The sequence below is a fragment of the Miniopterus natalensis genome, chromosome 18, assembly GCF_054644295.1.
Source record: "Miniopterus natalensis isolate mMinNat1 chromosome 18, mMinNat1.hap1, whole genome shotgun sequence".
Classification (NCBI taxonomy): Eukaryota; Metazoa; Chordata; class Mammalia; order Chiroptera; family Miniopteridae; genus Miniopterus; species Miniopterus natalensis.
The window spans coordinates 10,920,834-10,941,837 of record NC_142098.1 but is presented as its reverse complement, the minus strand read 5'-3'; the positions used below and the strand labels follow the sequence as shown (position 1 = coordinate 10,941,837).

At 52.8% G+C, this 21,004-nt stretch overlaps 3 protein-coding genes and 1 pseudogene across 5 annotated transcripts; 3 read left to right on the top strand and 1 right to left on the bottom strand.

The window, feature by feature from the left end:
* The first annotated feature begins 652 nt into the window (after positions 1–652).
* Positions 653–5,804, top strand: LIN37 (lin-37 DREAM MuvB core complex component). Its single transcript, XM_016220967.2, has 9 exons — positions 653–808; positions 3,422–3,497; positions 3,691–3,741; positions 4,069–4,098; positions 4,174–4,259; positions 4,345–4,511; positions 5,129–5,269; positions 5,358–5,431; positions 5,516–5,804. Exons 1-9 carry the CDS (start codon positions 775–777, stop codon positions 5,595–5,597), a joined length of 741 nt encoding a protein of 246 aa, XP_016076453.1. The 5' UTR covers positions 653–774; the 3' UTR covers positions 5,598–5,804.
* A 506-nt stretch (positions 5,805–6,310) lies between these two features.
* On the bottom strand, positions 6,311–8,117 carry HSPB6 (heat shock protein family B (small) member 6). The gene is made up of 3 exons (XM_016220977.2): positions 7,920–8,117; positions 6,864–6,986; positions 6,311–6,748 (listed from the first exon to the last, which is right to left on the bottom strand). Exons 1-3 carry the CDS (start codon positions 8,115–8,117, stop codon positions 6,578–6,580), a joined length of 492 nt encoding a protein of 163 aa, XP_016076463.1. The 3' UTR covers positions 6,311–6,577.
* Positions 8,118–9,222: 1,105 nt separating this feature from the next.
* PROSER3 (proline and serine rich 3) lies at positions 9,223–17,027 on the top strand. Of its 3 annotated transcripts, none has more exons than XM_087826702.1 (11): positions 9,223–9,336; positions 10,153–10,303; positions 10,503–10,705; positions 11,730–11,857; positions 11,965–12,071; positions 12,747–12,829; positions 12,930–13,069; positions 15,099–15,274; positions 15,379–16,270; positions 16,358–16,439; positions 16,828–17,027. In XM_087826702.1, exons 2-11 carry the CDS (start codon positions 10,298–10,300, stop codon positions 16,967–16,969), a joined length of 1,959 nt encoding a protein of 652 aa, XP_087682828.1. In that variant the 5' UTR covers positions 9,223–9,336; positions 10,153–10,297; the 3' UTR covers positions 16,970–17,027. The 3 variants fall into 3 exon arrangements, with proteins under 3 accessions (XP_087682828.1, XP_087682827.1, XP_087682826.1); XM_087826701.1 differs by having other exon boundaries at positions 11,962–12,071; XM_087826700.1 differs by having other exon boundaries at positions 11,944–12,071.
* Positions 17,028–18,643: 1,616 nt separating this feature from the next.
* LOC107543371 (keratin, type II cytoskeletal 8 pseudogene) lies at positions 18,644–20,476 on the top strand (annotated as a pseudogene).
* Positions 20,477–21,004: the final 528 nt, after the last annotated feature.

Sequence of the window (21,004 nt, the reverse complement as noted above, 5' to 3'; positions counted from 1 at the left end):
AAAGCTTCCTTAAACCAAACTATTTAAAATTTCAGGGTTTTATTGTTTAACCCATCCTCAAAACGTAAACTCTATTAGGACAAATATTTTTGTTTATTTTGTACACTGCTGGTCCCCAATGCCTGTAAGAGTTACTCGCACACTAATATTTGCTAAGTGAATGAAGTTGTGCCTGAAAAGAGATTAATAGGTAGCTGGCACCTAGCGAGTGCTCAGAGGGAACGAAGCCTAACTCCAGACTTGTCTTCCAATTCGGAGCAAGAGGTACTTCCACAGTTAAATAAGTACCGTTAATACCTAAGTGGGTTTTATTCAGAGCTACAAGTTCCGTGAGTCCTCGCGATGCGCGGATCCTGTGTCTCCCACCGTGCCTCGCGCGGCGCAGGCGCTGTTACTCCGGCTGAGTCTCCTGAGAACTACATCTCCCAGAAAGCGTTCCGGGATGTCGTTGGTTTGTTTCCGGAAACGGGTCCTCAGCAAGGTGGGGCTTAGAGCTAAGAGCAGATGGCGGTAGCTGTCAATTGGTCAGGGTTTAAGATCGACGGTTGCACTGACTAATGGGGACAAGCGACTGCCGGTGGGGGCGGAGCACCAGAGGGGAACTAGAGGTGGTGGCTGCGGCGGCAGTCCCGGTCCGATGCTGCTCAGGGCGGAAAACCTCGGGCACACGAAGCTTGTCTTTAGACCAATCTCCGTCTGCCTCCGGCCTAGACTTGTGACCCTAGGCCCTTTTGGGCTCCTCTGACCCAGCTAGCCAGACCCCAGACCCGAACCATGTTCCCGGTGAAGGTGAAAGTGGAGAAATCAGGTGAGGACTCCGAGATCAGGGGCCCGTAGAGGAGCACGGGACTGATCAGGGTATGGGAGTCCCGATAGACAGGGTTGTTGCGACTCGACTTCTCCTTGCAGCGCTTCTGACTATCGCAGTGTCGGGCATCGAGCGATTTCTGCCACCTGCATACCTTTCCGGTCTTTGCTCAAGATAGCTTTGAGATTGAATGGTGGTGGCTTGGGCAGTGTGGTGCGGTAAGACATGGGATTCCAAGCCCAGTGACTCTGAGAAGGACTCTTTTCTTGGCTGTACCTCAGTTTTTACATTGCCAGCGGTGGTTATGAGTCAAGCATTGTACTCAGTGCCTGAAGTACAAGGAAGTTTTTACTCCTCGCAGTCACTGTATCCCAAGAATCCTAGAAATCGGAAATGTGGTAGATGGGGAAACAGAAGCTGAGAGAGAGGAAGTCATTTTGGTTTGGGGCTGAGCTCATGGGAACCCAGGACTGGCATGTTAGGGCGGTGGGAGAGGCACAGGATACAGGCAAAATATAATAAAATGGTGTAGGATGTTAGGTGGTATAAGTGGTAATAAAATGAAGCAGGAGAGAAAACGTGAGATCTGGAGTGAGGCAAGGTGAGGGAGAGAGCCATGAGAATATGTGAGTGAACAGCAAGTGAGACAAAGGAAATAGCTTTGAAAAAGCCCTGAGGTGGAAGCCTTGTCTGGCCTGTTCCAGGACCAGCCAGGAGGCCAGTGTGGCTGGAACAGAGTGAGTGAGGTAGAGAGTGTGAGGAGATAGAGGCAAAGAGGGGAGGGGAGAGGAACAGATCTTGTGGGCCCTGGTTAGAACTTTGGCTTTTGCTCTGAGGGAAATGGGAAGCCAAGGGAGGGTTTTGAACTGAGGCGTGAGTTAATAAAGATGCCTCTCAAATGGGAAAAAAAAAATTGTGGGTGGAAAAGTATAGGGGTCCTGACCACGATGATGGTGTGGGTAGGTCGGTCATGGAGGCTTGTGAACACCAGGCTGAAGAGCTCAGGCTCTGTCCTGGGGATGCTGTGGAGTCATGAAGGGTTCTAAGGGCAGGATCAGGATCAGGGTTGGTTTTAGGAAGATTTCACTGGCCACCTTGTGGAGGGTGGATCAGAAGGGGAGACTGAGGTTAGGAGCCCAGGGGAAGAAGGAAGGAAAAGGACCAGGGTGGGGAGGGGAGGGTTGGGATAGGTGGGAGAAAAACTCAGGAGGCTAGGTGGACAGGGGTTGATGGGTTGGAAAGGAGGAGGGAGGGGGTGTCCATGTTGAGTCCCAGGAAGGGACTGGGGGACAGTGGGGCTACCCTGAGATGGGGGCAGGAAAGAGGGTAAGTTTAGAGAAACACTGAGGCCAGTGTGGGACCCAGTAGGAGGAAGGAGCTTGTGCAGCATCCAGGAGGAGGTGTCCAGGAGTCCATGGGATCCCAAGGTCTGAGGTTCAGGAGAGAAGTGGAGGGTAGGGAAAGAGATGTGGGCATGATCCATACCTTGGCTCCTGAACAAGGCTTTTTGCTAGAATCCCAGCTGCTCCCACCCCCCTACCCTGTCTCTCCTCTGAGTGATGTCAGGAATCCCTGCATCTTCTGGTCTCCTCAGGAAGTCCCAGGGCTGGTCAAAGCATATCCCCAAGTGTCCTTCCAGGCTCTGAGCACTGAGCCAGAGCACATACTAGTTGGAAGAGGAGAGCAAACACCTCCCAGGGTGAGAGGAGAATATTTATAACATCATTAACTCCTTAAGTTCTGTGATGATGGGAGGCAAATACATAGGCTGCAGGCATGTGACAGTGGGCAGACTACTGAAGCAGTGAGCAAGAGCTCTGGGTTCCTGAGCTGTCCCACCTAAGACAAGTCACCTTACCTCATTGATCAGGAAAGTGGGCCCAGATTTTATTTCCCGTGTGGGGGGAAAAAGCCAAAAATGGGTATTTGGGGTGAAGTCTCCCAATTAAATGTTGTGAGCTGATTCAGATTTAATTTGGATTTAAAGTAACACCACTGCCTTATCCAAACGAAGCATATCTGGGGCCTAGATTCTGCACCCAGTTGGAGTCCCTGCCTTTTAATTTCAGCTGTGGAGCCAGCTGGCCTGGGTGCAAGTCCTTAGCCCTGAAATTTCCTAGCTGTGTGACTTTGGGCAGCTACCTGACATCTCTGTGCCTCAGTTTCATGATCTATAAAATGGCGATAAAAATCATATGTACCTACCAGTGTTATTGTGAGAATTCAGTGGGTTAATATGTGTGATATGCTCGGAACAATGCTTGGCACATAATAAGCACTGTGTGCATGTTACTTATTATTGCATTTTGCTAAGAGATTCACATACAACATAGGTTTATTTAAATATCAGAGCAGCCCTAGCAAATAGGTGTCATTTGGAGACCCATTTTTCAAGATGAGGAAATGGGCTCAGTGAGGTAAGGTGACTTGCGTTAGGTGGAACAGCCCAGGAACCCAGAGCTCTTGCTCATTGCTTCAGTAGTCTGCCCACTGCATTCTTAGCATGCCTGGGCCTGGCCATAGGATTGGCTGTGCATGCCGTTCCACAGCCCAGTTGGCTGCCCACCTGCTTGGGCCTGGGAACTGACTCCTGCTTGGTACCCTCTTCCCCAGAGTTGGAGATGGCCAAGGCCCGGAACCAACTGGATGCTGTTCTGCAGTGTTTACTGGAGAAGAGTCACATGGACAGGTTGGGACCTGGACCGGCATGGGGCCAGAGAGGGTTGGGGACCCTGGCAGGTTGGGCCCTCTGGTCCTGGGTAGATCTGGGTGGGACCCCAGAACCTGGCTTAGGGAGGAAGGAGCCCAACGGAGAGGCCACTCATTGCCTTCCCACTTTGGGCCCTTGGAACCCTAAGCCCACAGTTCTCTTCTGCTACCAGGGAGCGTCTGGATGAGGAAGCCAGGAAGACCCCCTCAGACACCCACAGCAAGTAAGTTTTGTTGGTGGAATCCGTATCTGAGGGCTTGTAGTGAATGGCTTCACTCAACCAAGCACTGACCGCTCTGCCCTGTACTTCCTCCACCACAGTTTTAACCGCTCTATGTGTATGAAACCCTGGGGCAGCAGAAACTTAGGTCCCCTCATGGTTGGCAAATAGAGCCCCAGGGGTGTGGGTGGGACACAAAGCCTACAGGGTTAGTGGGGTCCATGTGAGCATTTCAGGCTTGATCTCAGTAGCCCTATGGTGTCCTTTGGGGAGTTTTGAGCAAGCACTTGTTCCAGGGTCAGCCTGCTGATAGCCTGTCTCTCCCCACAGGGATTGCTCCATTGTGGCCACCGGCAAACGGTAAGGTGGCAGGGGTTTCAGCCAGGTGACGAGAGGTCCCCAGCTCTGGTCCTGATGTTCTCCCAACCCACACAGGCCATCAGCCCGCTTCCCACACCAGCGGAGGAAGAAGAGGAGGGAGATGGATGATGGGCTGGCTGAAGGAGGGCCACAGCGATCTAGTGAGTAGGTGGTAGCCCTAGAGGGCGGTCAGCGATAGGGGGCTATGTAAGCATGTTCACATACCTCCCGCTCCCACCACCCTAGACACGTATGTGATTAAGCTGTTTGACCGGAGTGTGGACTTGGCTCAGTTCAGTGAGAACACACCGCTGTACCCAATCTGCCGTGCCTGGATGCGCAACAGCCCCACAGTGCGTGAGCGCGAACGCTCACCCAGCTCACCGCTGCCCCCACTGCCTGAGGATGAGGAGGTGGGATGGGTGGTAGGCCCCTGCCCAACAACCAGGGAGGGAGTGGGTAGATGGTCACACGGTATCCTCCTTGTAGGATAGACAGGCACAGATTTGTGTGTCCCTTAAATGTCTCCTGGATCCAGTGAGACACACAGATATGAACCCTTAGACTGAGGGTATAGATAGAGCTCACCAGAGCAGACAGACATGGTTAACTGTTCTGGGAGAAAAAGGGACAGAATTCACCTGGGCAGATATGTGTGACCTCTGAGATCGGGATCCCCAAGAGCTGGGGGGCTGGAGAGGGGTCTTTAGAGTAAACAGGTGTAGCCACCTGATCTAAGGGAGCAGATGGGGATGTCCTGGGCTATGCAAGCATAGATGGGAGTCTGTGGTGTGGCTGGGCAGGGGTGGATGGGGATCCCTGGGCTGGACATGAGAAGACAGGGATCCCTGGGGCAGACAAACCTGACCCCCAAGCTGGGTAAGGTCCCCATCCTTCAGACGTGACTCCTAAGTACAGGACCCTGGTGAGACCCTTATGTTTGTTGTCACAGGCAGGAGGGGTAAAATGTATACCCCTGGCCCTGGGCTCTGACTCTTTGGGGCCTGGTATGGGGCTCTTGTGTCCCCAGGGTTCAGAAGTCACCAACAGCAAGAGTCGTGACGTGTACAAGTTGCCTCCTCCCACAGCCCCTGGGTCACCAGGAGATGCCTGCAGATCCCGAATTCCATCCCCACTGCAGCCCGAGACACAGAGTACCCCTGATGATGAGGTGGGTCTGCAAGGCTTGCCTGGGGCTATGGGACATATGTTGTGGGGCTTGGGCATGGCCACCCAGCCTAATTTGTCTGTCCACACAGCCCTCTGAGCCTGAGCCCTCACCCTCCACACTCATCTACCGCAACATGCAGCGCTGGAAACGCATCCGCCAGAGGTGAGCATCCCCAGCCTGCTTGTTCCTCTGTGGCTTCTGCCCCAATTGCTGAGTCCTCCCTCTGGTTCCCCTCTCCCACTGCAGGTGGAAGGAGGCATCTCATCGGAACCAGCTTCGTTACTCAGAAAGCATGAAGATCCTACGGGAGATGTATGAGCGACAGTGATGTTCCCCTGACCCCACCCCACTCCAATAAACATTTCCCCTCTTCTCGCTGTCCTCTGATTGCTCCAGCCCATCCTTCCCAGCCCAGACATAAAGCAGTTGGCACAGCTCTAGCATATTTATTGGGGGAGTGAGTAGATGGGGCAGTAGGGAATTCGCAGAGAAAGAAAGATTGTGGGGAATCAAAGAAAGTGGCTGCTGGGCTGGGTGTTGGAAAAATAAGAGGAGGCGTGTGGAAGGTGGATTGCCTGTGTTTAGAGACTTAGGGGTCAAGACTGGGGTGTCTTTGGTAAAGTTAGAGATGGCGGTTAGGACATTGTAGAGTCTGGGGAGATGGGCAGGGTATCTACATTTTGAGGTTGAGGGTCCTGGTTGGCCTAGAATAGGTTTCCAAGGGTGAAGGTCAGAAAAGATTCAGGAGTCTGAAGGTGGCTGGCTGAGGTTTCAAGTCAGAAGATGGGGGTGGGGGGTGGGGGGCAAGGAATGGAGTGTCTGGTTGGAATGAGGGGAAGACCAGGCCTGGATGGTCTGGTGTTGGAAGTCTACAGTCTGGGACTTTGGGAGTGGGGGGACTGTGCTTGACTGGCCTAGGGTGGGGACAGGGCTGTCTATATCATAAAGTGGTGTCAGAGTGGAGATGTTTTCATAGACGAGTGAGAAGGAAACGGAGTTTTGAGTGGGTTTATATGCCATGAAAGGGGTTAGTGAGGATGGGAGACTAGGCTGAGGGGTTGTGCTTGTAGGGTCTGGAAGCTAGGAAGGTGGTGTTGGGGTTTGAAAACAAGGGGGTGTGAGAGGAGGTCAGTGGGAAGGCCTAGGTTACCAGGGCTGAGTCTAGCTTGGAAGGGTCTGCGCTGGATCCCAGATTGGGTGTGTGGGGGGTAGTCTTGGCGAGCTGGGGATATCTGGTTGGGCGGAGTCAGGTCGGCTTTAAAAGAGGTGGCTTGAGGTGGATCCCAGGGTTCAGGCGTACCCAGACCCCTATTTGGCAGCAGCGGGTGTCTGCGGCAGTGGGGCCTGGGCGGGCACTGGTGCGGCCTGGATGGACAGAACGCCCTCAGGGGACAACGCTGACGTCACGGCAGCAGGGTCCACTCCAGGCGGCAAACGATAGCGGCGGTGGAACTCTCGAGCCACATATCCGTGCTCATCCTGGAAGCAGAGAGGCTTGAATGTCCAGCCCTTCCCTATTGCTACCCCCCTCCTTTAGGCCAGCAGGTCCTGTCCCGGGTTCTGGCTCTGCCCCGGCCAGTAGCAGCGGGCTCACCGGGCGCTCCTCATGGCGAGCGTGCACCTCCACGTGTTCACCAACCACCTTGACGGCGATTTCCTCCGGCGAGAAGTGCTTGACATCCAGCAGCACCGAGAAATGCCCGGGGTCGGTGGGCACCTGCGCACAGCCCCATTGTCACGGAGCGGGGCAGGGCTCCCAGGACCCAAGCAAGGCCTCTCCCCTGTAGGTTCTAGTGCAGCTTACCCTGGCCTCCGAAACTGGGGAGCCCCCTTTCCTACTCGTAGCTGTGGATGGCCTCATCCTGATCCCAAATAACTAGTCTCATCATCCTCTTACCCAGAGGAATGAGGCACCCTTTACCTGCCAGGTCAGGGACCTCCGCCCTCACAAAGTGAGCGCCACCCCCAGTGTCAAGGACACCATAGTCGTGGACACTGACTCCTCAAGTCCTTTTATCTTAGAGCCCCTGAGGCCCTTACAGCCACACACGCTCCGCCCCCTCTCCAGAAAATGACAAGATGCTTCTCCCAACGCCAGAGTCATAACCTCCCACTCGAGTCACGGGACCACAGCAGTTACTAGTACTCCTCCCCCACTTCTCAGAGTGGCCAGCCACCTCCCCCTTTCTCAAGTCATAAGACCCTCCCCTCTGCCTCTCCAGGATACATGGGGTCACCCCATACAGTCTCCAAACTCTCATCCCCAAGAACAAAACATTTCCTCCCCGCAGGAGTCACTGGGAGCCCCTACGCCCGCCCTTCAAAATGACTGGGCTCCCATTCCCGGCCCCCCACTCCAGATTCCCTGGATTACTAGCCTCCTTCAAAGTCTCCAAAACACCTCCCTCAGAGTGACCACCTCACCCTATCAGTCCCTTTAGAACTGAGGCCCTCCTCAGACCGACGGGGACCTCCGACCCCTCTAATCTGGCCTCTAAGATTCCGTACTCGGGGAACTCCGGAAGCCCCTCTGAGTGGCCGGACTTTTCATCCCTCCTAAAGCCAAGGGCATTCCCTCACCGCCCTCCGGGTGACCACGACCCCAAGCCTTGGAAGTGGTCGGGTTAGAGCCCCTCCCCAGGCCTGGCACCTGGGCGGCAGGCAGCGCCACGCTGGGGGCGCGCAGGTAGTAGGGCGCCAGCGCCGCGGGGCAGAGCGCAGCGAGCTCCGCCTCCAGCAGTCCCTCGCCGAAGCGCTGGTCGAAGAGGCGCCCGGGCGCCGAAAACCCGGGCAGCGGGGCCGAGGCGCGGCGCAGCCAAGACGGCTGCACGGGCACGGGGATCTCCATCCTACTCCTCCTCCGCTCTAGCTCTGCGGTGCTCCCGCGTGCGCCGCCGCTGCTTTATAGCATGCCCGGTGTCCGCCCCTCAGCGGGCCGCCCGGGGACACTCGGACCGCGGCCAGCCCAGCCACTAACAGAGCCTTATTTAGAAAGCCAACAATGACTTGGCCATTTATTAAGCTCCTGCTGGATGCCAGAGAGGTATCAAGATTCTCCTATTTCCCAAAGGGGAAACTAAGGCTGAGGAGGCGGAGCCTTGCCGGAATGGGGAGTACCGCGCGGCATTTGGGACCCAGGGCCGGAGAAACCCTCTGCAGAGCTCCCAGTCCCTTTACTCCACCCCCGCCCCGCAGGCAGCTCTGGAGATGACGCAGATGGCAGTCTTAAGAGCAGAATCCTGGGTACAGGGAATGCGGTGGACCAGCCAAACTGTCAGGAGGACAGAGGACAGACCCTATTTCCAGCCCCACCCCCGGCAAGCCGGGCCTAATTCTGTGCCTCTGACTCAGCCTCGGATGCGCGGGGTAGCGGGGTCTGCCAGGTGAGCAGCGGCCAGAGGACGTGGACAAGAAGAGTCCAGGCTGACCCCCCGGGGGCCGCGCGCCTGGCCCGAAATAGCTCGTTTTGATCCCGCCACCTGGCCAGGAGCCCAGACCTGGCACTTGGCGCAACCAGCTGCTCCTGCAGCAAGACGGAAGTAGTTAGGTGACCGGGCGGGACGGGCCTGCGGGTCCGACTGATGGAGGGACGTCCGTTAGAGGGGACAGAGAGTCTCCCCGATTCTCCCTGCAACGGGAAAAACGGCTGTTGGAATGGAGTCTGTACGAAATTCCCGCAGCAAGAGGGGGCGTGGCTGGAAGACCAGGCTGCCTGGAAGCAGTACTTTTAGAAGCCCCGCCTAACCTCGAGCACAGTTTCTCATTCTTTCCATTGGTCCACAGGCTTGCCAATTACCGCTGCTCTGGATGGTTCTCCAATCAAACACGCTCTCTCAGTCAGGCTGGCGGTACAGCCAATTGTGAGACACCCTCCCTTTGGCCGCTTTCCGATTTTTATCATTGGTTGCTTTGGAGGCTGCGATCTTCCCGCGAGGGCACCGGCGGGGAGGGGCGGGGCTGGTAGAGCATTGCTAAGCGACGGAGAGGCTTTGCTAAGCGACCGAGAGCCGCACGCTGCCGGAGGGGAGCAGGCGGAAACGCTGAGGCAGCTGCGGGATGAACCGCAGGTGAGTCCGATCCCTCTTCCGGGGACCACAGCAGGCCTGGGTAAGACCAGGGTGAGAGCAACACAACCTCGGTCAGGTTTGCCGGGGTCCGGAGTGGCTCCTCAGTCGCGAGGAACTACAACTCCCAAGCTGTTCCGCAGCTTTGGCTGCTCCAGTCTTAGACTTCACCATCCCGGGGGTCCGATAGCGTCTTACCGTCCAGCCCTCTTAGTGGCCTCAAGGGTTTGTTTTTGTTTTTTTTTTCTTCTAAGAGTGTTCATGGGTATCTTAGGAATTAAGTTTCTTAATTTTGAAGTTTCCCCCAGACTCTCATGGGTGTTGTTTTCTGACTTTCTTGCTTAAGCAGAGCCCAGTGGCTGATGGGGATTGTAGTCCATCTACCTTTTTTTCTTTAGTGTCCCCAGGACTTATGGGAAATGTACGACCCTTGGGTTTAGCTACGAAAAAGATACAGATGCCTAGCTCCTGCTTCCAGATAATTCTTATTCTTTTGGTCTGGGGTGAGGACCATGCATCTGTTTTTTGTTTGTTTGTTTTTTCAAAGACAACTAGGCTGGATCCGGTGTTGAGAACCACCGGTTAGCAGTTCCTGGGTTCTCTTTTGAGACTGCTCCGAGGGCTAGTGGGAATCCTGCCTCCAGTATCATTATCTTGAACGTGCAGCGGTGCTTCGTGGGAATTATAGTCCATCTCTTCCAGGAATCCATGGGAACTGTAGTCTGTTCTGCTCTCCTCTTCCTATCCTCCCACCCTGATGCACCCTCTACACCCCCCACCTCCTACTCCTCCCGGGCTGATCTCACTCTCCCCTTGCAGCCTCCCAGCTTTCTCCACTCAAGACTGCCCCTTTGGGGATGCTCCCCTGGGTCAAAGCTAGACGTGGTACCCCAAGGTGAGGACACCCCACGGAGAGTCCTGTGTGCCAGCCCAGTAGCAAGGGAGTGAAGATCTGTGATAAGAGATGCGGGTAAGAGATTAAGGGACACTCCCTCCTCCCCTCCCCGTGGCCCTCCCTTATCCAGTCCTCTACCACCATCACAGCCTCATTTACTCTGAGTTGTTACCATTGTGAGATGCATTTCCTCCCCTCTGGACTAAGACTTCATGTATGTCTTTGTTCCCTACAGGGATGTCACCTTTTCTTCTCCCCACTTCTCCTATCTTAGATCCTGAGCCCATCCAGGTCCCAGAGATCCAGGATCCCAGAAACTTCCAAGGCTCTGGCCACGGATCCCAACTCCCATGAGCTGTTTGAGAAGTCCTGGCCATCCAGCTCAGGGACCCCATCCCCACCCAGCACCACTGAGGAACAGATGGGTGCCTCCCCACCACCCACCCTGATTGACACTGGTGACTCTGTGGTGGCCAAGTAAGTACCATCAGCCCTGAGGGCAAGAAAGGTTGGAGGGTGGGGGGAGGCATCCTGTAATAATCACCACAGCCAATGCTATTTATATAGCATTTTCAGGACCATACTTCATGTGTGTTAAGAGCTCTGGAGCTAGGCTGCCTAGGTTCAAATCCCAGCTCTTTCATTCTCTGTATGATCTTGGCTTAAGTTTTTTTGACTGTAAATTGGGGATATGAATAACATTTCCCCTAGGGCTGTTTAAGTTTTCGGTGAGTTCCTTACTGTCTGTAAAGCTTCTATAACAATGCTTGTCACAGCCCGGCCAGGCGTGGCTCAGCGGTTGAGCGTCGACCTAGGATCCAGGCGATCGGGGTTCGATTCCCGGTCAGGGCACATGCCCGGTTGTGGGCTTGATCAATGACTCTCTCATCGTTGATGTTTCTGCCTCTCTCTCTCCCCCTCCTTTCCTCTCTCTGAAATCAATAAAGATATATTTAAAAAAACAACAATGCTTGTCACATAGTGAGCACTTGGATTTGTAAGACACAAGTTCAGCTGCCATAACAAAGAGTCCAAAATTAATTGTGGCTTAAACAAGATAGTATTTATTTCTCCCTCACCTAACAGGCAGAAGCAACCAGGGTTGATATGACAGCCCCTAGTTGAGGTGTCAGAAATGGTTTCCTTCTATCTTGTTGCCCTCCAACCCTCAGGCTGTTGCCCTTTCCTTCATGGACCAAAATGGCTCCCAACATCCATTATTCAGAATCACATCTCTTTATACCCTGTTAGTCAAGAACCCAGTTACATGGCCATAAAGCTACAAGGGCACCTGGTAAATGTATCTATGGAAGAGTGGCTGTGTGTCCACTACAAGTCTTACCTAATATTGTATTACTATATAAGAAAAGAGAATGGATATTGAGGGACAACTATCAGGTGCTGCCATGGTGTTCAGTAAGCATTGGCTATTGTGATTATTATTGTTATTATTATTTGACTCTCCTTACCCCACCTGCCTCCCATTCTCTGATGCCCACAGGTTCATAAACCGGTTCCGCCAGGCTCAGCCCACAAGCCGAGAGGAACGCCAGCCTGCAGGCCCAACCCCAGCTGACTTTTGGTGGCTGCGGCCTGAATGTCCAGACCCTAGTAGCCAACTTGCAGCAGGTATTTGCTTCAGTCCCATCCACCTCCTGGCTTAAAACCTTCCTTGTTCAGTGCTCTCAGTAGCCACTCCTCCTGGTCTTCCTAAGTCAATTGGGGCTTCTCAGCAGGAGCCAGTAAACCAGAAGGAAGACTCAACACAGCAGTCCCAACTTTTGCCAAGGTTTCCAGTGCATCACAGGCTAAGGCTATGGCCCCCCTTCAGGAAATAAAGCAGGTGACATCCCCATCTCCTCCTTCCCCTGTGTTACCTGAACTGACAGCACCAGCCCTGGGATAGAATTAGAGTCAATCCCCAATTCAAGGAAGCATAAACAAACAAAAAACAACAACAAAAACAAAAAAGAGGATTTTTTTGCTAATGCAATTAAAAAGTCCAAAAGTAGGTGCTTTCAGGCATGGCTGGATCCAGGTGTTTGAACACTATTGGGAAGAACTCAGCTGTTTTGGCTTTCTGTTCTTTTTTGTTGGGCTCAGTCTCAGGCAGGCTTTCCCCTCAAAGTAGCTAAGATGGCCCCAGTAGTTTTAGTCTTCTAACTTATTTAGTCCTTAGGAAAGAGGAGACTTTTCCATTAGCTCCATCCAAAGCCCTAGGGCTTACTCTCATTGGCTCACAGTCACTGTAAAACAGAGGATAGAATGTTGTGATTAGCCATGCCTGATCAGGAAGGTAGGGCCAACCCTTCTCCTACGACAATAATTGCATTAGGGGAGGGAGGTGGATCCACAGAGGAAAACGGTGTCACACTTCCCTGAGGAGGAAGAGCAGATTCTAAGCCAGCATGTGAGGGTACCAGGTGGAGTGCAGATGTGTGCTCCAGGCCCTCTGTCTGGAGCCCTTTTGTGAGCAGCCTTCGGATGGCGGCTGGCCTCTGACCCTCTCACCTCACAGAGCCTCAACACATGGAACTCATCCCTGCTGGACCTGGAGATGCTGAGCCTGCAAAGCAGAGCTGCCAGGCTGCTGAAACACAGGTGCTTTCCCTGCCCCCATCACCCTCCCACTCCTACAACTCCAGGCCCCACCCACTGCCTCTGAGACCCCTGTTGCCTCACTTCTGTCTTCTTCCTACAGCAAGGCCTCGGTCTCCTCCTCCTCCCGCAGCCCCAGCAATTCCAGCAATTCCTTATTCCCTGACAGCTCTGATGGTCTTTCTCCCTCCTCTATGACCGTCACCCCTGACTCCAGCAAGGGCTCTGACTGCACGGCACATGGTGAGTTCTGGAGAGCAAGGATTGAGGGCAGTCAGTGTGAATCCCACTTCTGCCACTAACCAGCCATGTGACCTTGGGCCTCTCTGGGCCTTCCTTGTGTCCCCAACTTTAAAACAGGGATAATAATTGTACTCTTCTGCTTTGGGTGCTGTGAAGGTTAAATTAGTTGGTGAATACAAGGAGTTCCTAGCACCACTCTGCTAATAGTAGCGATCATTAATATGACAGGTTCTCTCTATCCTCTCTGCCTCTCTGAACTCAAAGCTCCAAAATCAGAAGGCTTTTTGCAAATTTGGCACCAGGCTTGATTTGACAGCAAAATCTGATCTCAACAATAAGAAGGATATTTATAATCTATCTGTCTGTCTGTCTGTCTATCTACCTACCTATCTACCTATCATTTTGGGCAACTTCATACTTTTTGCTATGGATATATTACATTGAACCATATGAAATTTTGCCTTTGTAAGTAAAAAATGATTAAATATTGGCAATTGCATATTGTTCAACCAAATACCAGTGTGTTTGAGTCAGGTGTACTGCATCAGACCCCTGTCTGCACTGTGCATACCATGCAATTTTGCTAAAACATGCAAACTGTTGAACTCACAAATATCTGCCCCCAAGATTTCCGAGATAAGATTAAGGACCTGGCTTACTATTACTGCCATCATTGTTGTCACTTTTACTCTGTGCCCAGGTCCTGGGATGCAGTGGAGCACAGGACAGGTGCTCTGTGTGTCTCATAGGGCTCCCATGAGTGGGGACAGGCAAGCACAAGTAACCAGAGAGGTGTTCATGCATGTTGTGTGATCCTGCTCAAGCACTTGCCTGTCTGATTCTTCCTTGCATCTAAGCTTCACCTTTCCTTTCGGAGCCTCAGTTTTCTCTTCTGTAAAATGGGGATAAAACTAGCACCTACTTCATGATGTTTTTTGCAGGTCAAATTTATTCATTCAATCATGTGTATGCTGCCTACTGTGTATGAGGCCCTGTGAGCAGGGTTAGATTCCACAGTGAACCAACCATTCCTAGTCTTATCTTCAGGCTTCTCACAGCATAGTGAGTGTAGGGCAGAGAGAAGCTCCATAACCCCACAAACAAATGTGAAATGTAAGCAGGAGAGGATTGTGATGCTGGGAATTCAGAGAAGGCCTTCCCAAGAGAGATGCTATCTAAGTGGAGACCTGAATGATGAAGGTGGGGACAAGAGCCCTCTAGGATGAACAGAGGACCTGAAGTGGGAGGAAGCGTGGTGCAGACAATGAACGAGAAAAGGCAAGAGCCAGAGGTGAGAGTAGTATGGGATGAGGGAAGGATTGGCAGGGGTCAGATTACATTGGGCCATGTAGGCCTGGGGAGGCATTTGGCCATTATTTTAGGACTAGGGAGCCACGAGAGCTTTCTGAGCGGGGACGGTACATGATCTTCCTTGAGTGTTAACAAACCCCCTGGCTGCTATCAATGCCAGTGAGAGATGCTGATAGTTTGGCTTGGGCCAGAGCCTGAGGAGCAGAGTAAAGGGAAGTGGGAAGTAGAATCACAGGATTCTCTTCACACATGTTTTTGGGGGATATAGAGGTGAGGTGAGGAGAGAGAGGTCCGAGATGATGCCCCCTTCTCTGTGCAGCACCACATGGTCAGGCTTCTCTGAAAGACAGTGGTAGCCCTACTGATCATCGCTGTAGAAATAATGCTCTGGGTAATGGGAAAGATGTCCTTTTGCCCTCCTGGACTGAGGAAGCCAGTGGCCCTGTCCTGAGCCAGAACACTGCCTGGCTCAACAGTAAGAGTTCATAAGCATTTGTTGATGAAGGAAGAATTGAATGATGACAAGGTGGAAAGTCCATGAGTCCTCTCTCCTCTGACTCTACCCCTTCCCCACTTCCACTCCAGACGGGAGTTGGGACGTTATCCGGAGAGCCTGTGTGAATACTGGCACAGTTGAAGGGTGTGTGCATAGGCTGTCACCTGGTTTCTCATCCCCCGGCTCCCGTCTTACCCATTCTTCCCTCTACTTACCGCACAGCAACTCCGGCACCAGCCCTCATTCCTGCTCCAGCCCTGGTCTCCTCCCAGGCACCCCTGCGGCCAGAGGATGACATTCTGTACCAGTGGCGGCAGCGGCGGAAGCTTGAACAGGCTCGAGGAGGTCAGGGTGACGGAACCTGGGTGCCGCCAGGGACCTCTGCCCTCACTACTCCGGTGAGCTGGGGGAGGGAGGCACCTGAGGGGCTGAGGGGGATCCTAAGGGAAGTTGGAGGAAGGGGGGCCTGAGTGGGACTGAGGACACTCTCTCTCCCCCTCAGGTCCCTGTCCCCATCTGTCAGCAGAACTCACCTGCCCCTGTGGAGACCCTTGGTTCCCTGGGAACACAGCCTAACTGCATCCCACTTTGGGGCAGTGTGGCCCGGCCTGGTCCCCAGGAAGCCATCTGTGCAGAGAGGCCGCCCATCCCCCCAGGGTTCTTTCCACACATCTTTCAGGGCCCCTACCCCCATGGGTTTTTCTGGGCCCCACAGACCGCACCCTGGGTACCTTTTGGGGGCATCCCCCCCGCGCCCTGGGTCTCTACTCCTGCTCCCCCTACCGCCCCTCAGGCCCTGCCTACCCCTGCGCAGTGCAGCCCCGCCCCGCTCCAGAAGCAGAGCCCCAGGCCTCGGAAGGGTAGAGCCCGGCGTCCAGAATCTTCTGGGCCAGTCAGGGTGGCTGACCAGGGGCCTGGCCCGCAGCTCCAAGGCCCTCTAGGTCAAGTAGTGACCGCTCGGCTCTTTCCCGACGGCCTGGAGGACACGCCCCCTCCCCTCAAGGACCTGCCTCCACCCCTGGCTGAATCTCCGAAAATCAAGACCGCACACCCCCAAACCAAGGTTATGCCCCCTTGCTCTGAAGTCGCCTCCGCTCCATCTAATTCACGGTTTCCTGCGGCGGAGACCCCACCCTGTGGGCCTGAGGCTGAGCCTCGGGGTGCCCAGGCCACGCCCCCCGCAGCGGGGCCGGCCCTTTGCCGGGAAGGCCCGCAGCCTCAGCGCAAGGCCCCGCCCCCTCCGGCTGAAGTTGCTTCCACACGGGTCGAGGCCCCGCCCCCTCTGCTCGAGGCAGGGTCTCCGGAGCCTGCGGTCACCTCCTCCCCGGCTGCTGGCCACGCCCCCCCGGAGGACCTGCTCCTGCAGGCCGCCCGGCTGCTGCAGGCTGCTGAAGGTGAGCGGAGGCGAGGCTGCTGGGGTCCCGACGGCTGCCCCTCACGCTGTGAGGCCAGCCCCCGGGAGCTCGCTCTTTTCCCCCCAGACTCCGACGGCAGCGAGTTCCAGGAGGACCCTGTACTGCAGGTGCTAAGGGTTCAGAGGGCGGAGCTGCGGCGGCAGAAAAGGTGACTATCTCCAGGATTTACGACACCAGGCCCTTGAATCTTCTGAGACTACAGTCGAGTGCCCACCTGTCTCTCTCTTTTTTAAAAAAATAGATATTTATTTCAGAGAGAGGAAGGGAGAGAGAGAGAGAAACATCAATGATGGAGAGAGTCATTGATCGGCTGCTTCCTGCACGCCCCGACTGGGGATCCAGCCCGCAACCTCAGCATGTGTCCAGACTGGGAATCAAACCTAAATCTCCTGGATCTTAGATCGATGCTCAACTGCTGAGCCATACCCGGCTGGGCACCCACATCTCTTGAACCCCTTTCCCAGAGCCGTCCACAGCTCCAGACCCCATTCCTGAGCACATACCTCAGCCTCTACTGCCTGGCTTCTTTTTTCCAGGAAAGTGGATGCCCAATTATCCCTCCTGCTGGGCTATACTGAAGACCCAGGGTCTTGGTCTCCTCCAGCTACATCATCCCCCAGATCCCCAAAGATGCGGCTGAGGAGGGAAGGAGCCTCACTTGAGGCCAGAAGACTTTGAAGTGTACAAATTGTTTTTCTCAATGAAATGCTCTTTTCAAGTTACAAGTTGTGTCTGAGAAAAGAGTTCTGGAAAGGCCAAGAGTCATGCTAATTTAGGAAAATGACTCCTCCCTGCTCCTCCCCGGGTCCTGCCCTACCCCCACCCTAGTCACTGATCTGTGACACAGAATCTCCTCTGATTTCACCCTCTTTGAGGGCAAGGCAGGGGAGAGGATCTAGGCAAGACTTCAGGCAAGACTGGGACTCGCCTTGACTCAAGAATGGATCCTCCTGTCTCAGATGAGACAGAAGGACTGTCCTCTTGGCATGAAGCTAATGGGGTTATCAGAGTGTTGGACGATGGTTGTCCTCAGTCCACATCCTACTTGAACCAGCAGCAGCATTTGGTGCATGGATCCCTTCCCCCTTGAAGCATTTCCTTCCCTGCTTCTAACATCAGCAACCTGTCACTTTGGCGTGTCCCAGGGCTCAGGCCTTGACTTCTCCATCTACACTCATCCCCAGGTGCTGTTGTAGCTTCATGGCTCTAAACCCTATCTCTGTTCTGATAGTCCCTAAATTTCTATCTTTAGCCTAGTCCTGGCCACTAAACGTCAGGCCTCTATATCCTGCTACCTGTAGCTCACTGTCCTCACTCAAAGGTCTAAGGGATGTCTTAAACTACACAGGTCTTAAACTGAGCTCCCAGTCTTCCCCTAAACCTGCCCCTCCCACACTCTCCTCAGCTTCATTCTTCCTGCTCAGTCCAAAAGCCTCATGGTCATCCTCGACTCCTCCCTTTTCCTCGCACCCACAGTCAGTTGGCCAGCAAGTCCCGTCACGCCTGCCTTTAAAATCTATCCAGATTTTAACCCCTTCTGCCCTTTTCATGGCCTTCACCCTAGTCTAGGCTATCATTATCCATCTGGACTATTAAAAACCAATTGTTTTCTCTGTGAGCTCTTTGAAACATTTCCTATCAAAAGGTAGAATCTAGGTTTCTTCTTCTTGAAATTGGGTAGGACTTCGACCGCCTCCATAAACAGAATGCAGAGGAAGTGATACTGCTTTAAATTTCTAAACTGGATTAGAAAAGATGATACAATTTCCACCTGTTTCTCTCCCTTTCTCTTTGGAGCCCTGGGCTGCCATATAAAAAGTCCCATGCGGGGTAGGGATTTGTGTTATACAGGTGTGTGCACATTGTCAAAATGCAGCGAAATTTTTGAATTTCATTGTATGTAAAGTTTACCTCAAGAAAAACAAATATTGAACTCTAGTTAAAGATATGCATACTGAAGTATTTAGGGGACAGTATACCAATGTCTATTTTATTTTGAAATACATTTAAAAATTAGATTAATGGATGAATAGAGTAATAGGTGGATGTGAGATAAAGCAAACAGTAAAATGTTAATGTAAGATCTAAGTGGTGGATATTTGAGTGTCCATTGTAAATTGTTCAACTGTGCTGTATGTTAGAAACTTTTCATAATAAAATGTTGAAGAATATATAATCAGGGTAATTGACATCTATTTTAAAAAGGGAGGGTGAAATAGATTTCTATAAAAAGTAGCTTCTGTACATCAGAGACATGATAAATATTTGTTTTTAGCCTTTTTGAACAAACCACAAATTTAAATTAAACCCACAAGAAGAAAATAGAAGTTTAGATATAAGAAGAAATAAAAGATGTTTATAGTAGAAGAACCTGATCTAGCTGCAGGGTGAGTAGGGCCTAAAAGGATTCCTGAAGAAGTTACATTTAAACTGAGACAGGTAGAAATTAACTAGTTGACAAAGTGCCATTTCAATTACTATTGCTAGGTTACAAACCACTCCCAAAGCTTAGTGACATAAAACAATCTGGCACCAGGTCTCAGATGATGAGCTGGAACTATGGGCTATAGTACCTACACATGATTTCCATGTGGCTTGGGCTTCCTCAAAACATGACTGCCTCAAAAAAAACCCCAAAACCAAACAAAAGAAGCAGCTTTTTGGCTCTTTCTCAAATCTCGTCTGGTTCAGCCTCTTTGCCTCCACTCCAGCCTCCACCATATCCACAAGGGTGACCCAGAAGACCTAAAAGGTGTCCACCTTGGGCCCCTGGGCCTTCAGCAGCCACTTGTACCCAAGTGGCCCTGGCACCCAGCTCCTTGTCCTTTTTTCAGGTGGGCAGCAGCTACTGGGGTGGCCTGGGCACCAACAAGAGTCTGGCTGGGGGGTTCGGCAGGGTTGGGAGCATGGGGAGCATCACAGCTCTCCAAGTGAACCAGAGCCCGCTGAGCCCCCTGAAGCTGGAGGTGGACCCTAACATCCAGGCCATGTGCAACCAGAAAGAGGAGACTATCAAGACCCACAGCAACAAATTTGCTTCCTTCATCGATAAGGTGCTGAGCCTGGAACAGCAAAATAAGGTTCTGGAGACCAAATGGAACCTCCTGCAGCAGCAGCAGGTGACTCAAAGTAACAGGGACAACATGCTCAAGAGCTATATCAACAATCTTTGGCGGCAGCTGGACACACTGGCCCAGGAGAAAGTGAGGCTGGGGGCAGAATTTGGCAACATGCAGGGAGTGGTGGAGGACTTGAAGAATCAGTACATGGATGAGATCAACAAGCATTCAGAGATGGAGAATGAATTTGCCACAAGGATGTGGCTGAAACTTACATGAACAAAGGTAGAGCTGGAGTCCCGCCTGGAAGGGTTGACTGATGAGACTGATTCTACAGGCAGCTGTATGAAGGGGAGATTTGTGAACTGCAGTCCCAGATCTCCAACACATCCGTGGTTCTGTCCACAGACAACAACCATTCCCTGGACCTGAATGGCATCATCACCGAGGTCAAGGCCCAATACAAGGAGATTGCCAACTGAAGCCAGGCTGACACTGAGACCATGTACCAGATAAAGTATTAGGAGCTACAGACGTTGGCTGGGAAGCATGGGGATGACCTCCATCACATGAATACAGACTTCTGAGATGAACCAAAACCAGAACATCAGCTGAGATGAACCAAAACCAGAACATCAGGCTGAGATGGAGGGTTTAAAGGCCAGAGAGCTTTCCTGGAGGCCACCACTGCTGATGCTGAGCCCTGTGGGGAGCTGGCTATCAAGGATGCTCAGGCCAAGGTGGCTGAGCTAGAAGGTGCTCTGTAAAACGTCAGGCAGGACATGGCCTGGCAGCTGCATGGGTACCAGGAACTCATGAACATCAAGCTGGTCCTGGACGTGGAGATCGCCACCTACGGAAAGCTGCTTGAGGGCGAGGAGAACTGGCTGGATTCTGGGATGTAGAACATGAGTATCCACACCAAGACCACCAGCAGCTACTCAGGTGTGCTGAACCCATCTTATGGGAACCTCAGCTATGGTCTGGGCTTCCAGGCCAACTTGGGCTCTGGCAGGAGCTCTGGCTCCTTCAGCCGCATCAGCTCCTCCAAGATGGTAGTTATGAAGAAGATTGAGATCCTTGATGGATGCTGGTGTCTGAGTCATCTGATGTCTTGCCCAAGTGAATGACTACTGTGGTTCCCCCTGTCCTCCAAGCCTGTGGGAAAGGAGCTGTGGAGGGGAATGGCAGGCCCAGGAGACCTGCCTGAGGCTCAGCCCCAGTTCTTAGCTCACTCTTGGGGTGGGGGAGCTTACTGCCTGGGGGACCACCTCTTTCCCATATCCCCAACTAAAAGCCAAATCAAGTGAGTTCCCCCCCCCCCAAATAAAGCCTCAGCTGGCTCTGCCAACACTAAAAACACACACACAGCAACAACAAACATAACTACCTCAGGATAATCACATTTCCCACATGCTCAACAAGCCTAGAGCTAGTCACTCCAGTAGACAAGGAGGCAGCTGCAATGCATCTTACTACCTAGCCTTCGAAGTCACATTCTCTATGAGTTGAAGTTGTCACAATTCTGCTCAGATTCAAGGGGGGGGGGGGGATGCACACTCTACCTTTTCATGAGAGAAGTGTCAAAAGAATTTGGAGCCACCAGAGGTTGATGGGGAGAGAGGACTATTCCAGGTAGTGGGAACATCACATG

Coding starts and splice junctions, on each gene's coding strand:
- LIN37 (XM_016220967.2), top strand. CDS start 775: ATGTTCCCGGTGAAGGTGAAAGTGGAGAAATCAG. Junction 4,099..4,173: donor ATTGTGGCCACCGGCAAACG/GTAAGGTGGCAG, acceptor CAACCCACACAG/GCCATCAGCCCGCTTCCCAC. Junction 5,432..5,515: donor TGGAAACGCATCCGCCAGAG/GTGAGCATCCCC, acceptor CTCCCACTGCAG/GTGGAAGGAGGCATCTCATC.
- HSPB6 (XM_016220977.2), bottom strand. CDS start 8,117: ATGGAGATCCCCGTGCCCGTGCAGCCGTCTTGGCTGCGCCGCGCCTCG. Junction 6,987..7,919: donor TGGCGCTGCCTGCCGCCCAG/GTGCCAGGCCTG, acceptor GGCTGTGCGCAG/GTGCCCACCGACCCCGGGCA. Junction 6,749..6,863: donor CTCGCCATGAGGAGCGCCCG/GTGAGCCCGCTG, acceptor CTCTGCTTCCAG/GATGAGCACGGATATGTGGC.
- PROSER3 (XM_087826700.1), top strand. Junction 12,830..12,929: donor GCCAGGCTGCTGAAACACAG/GTGCTTTCCCTG, acceptor TTCTTCCTACAG/CAAGGCCTCGGTCTCCTCCT. Junction 16,440..16,827: donor GAGCTGCGGCGGCAGAAAAG/GTGACTATCTCC, acceptor TCTTTTTTCCAG/GAAAGTGGATGCCCAATTAT.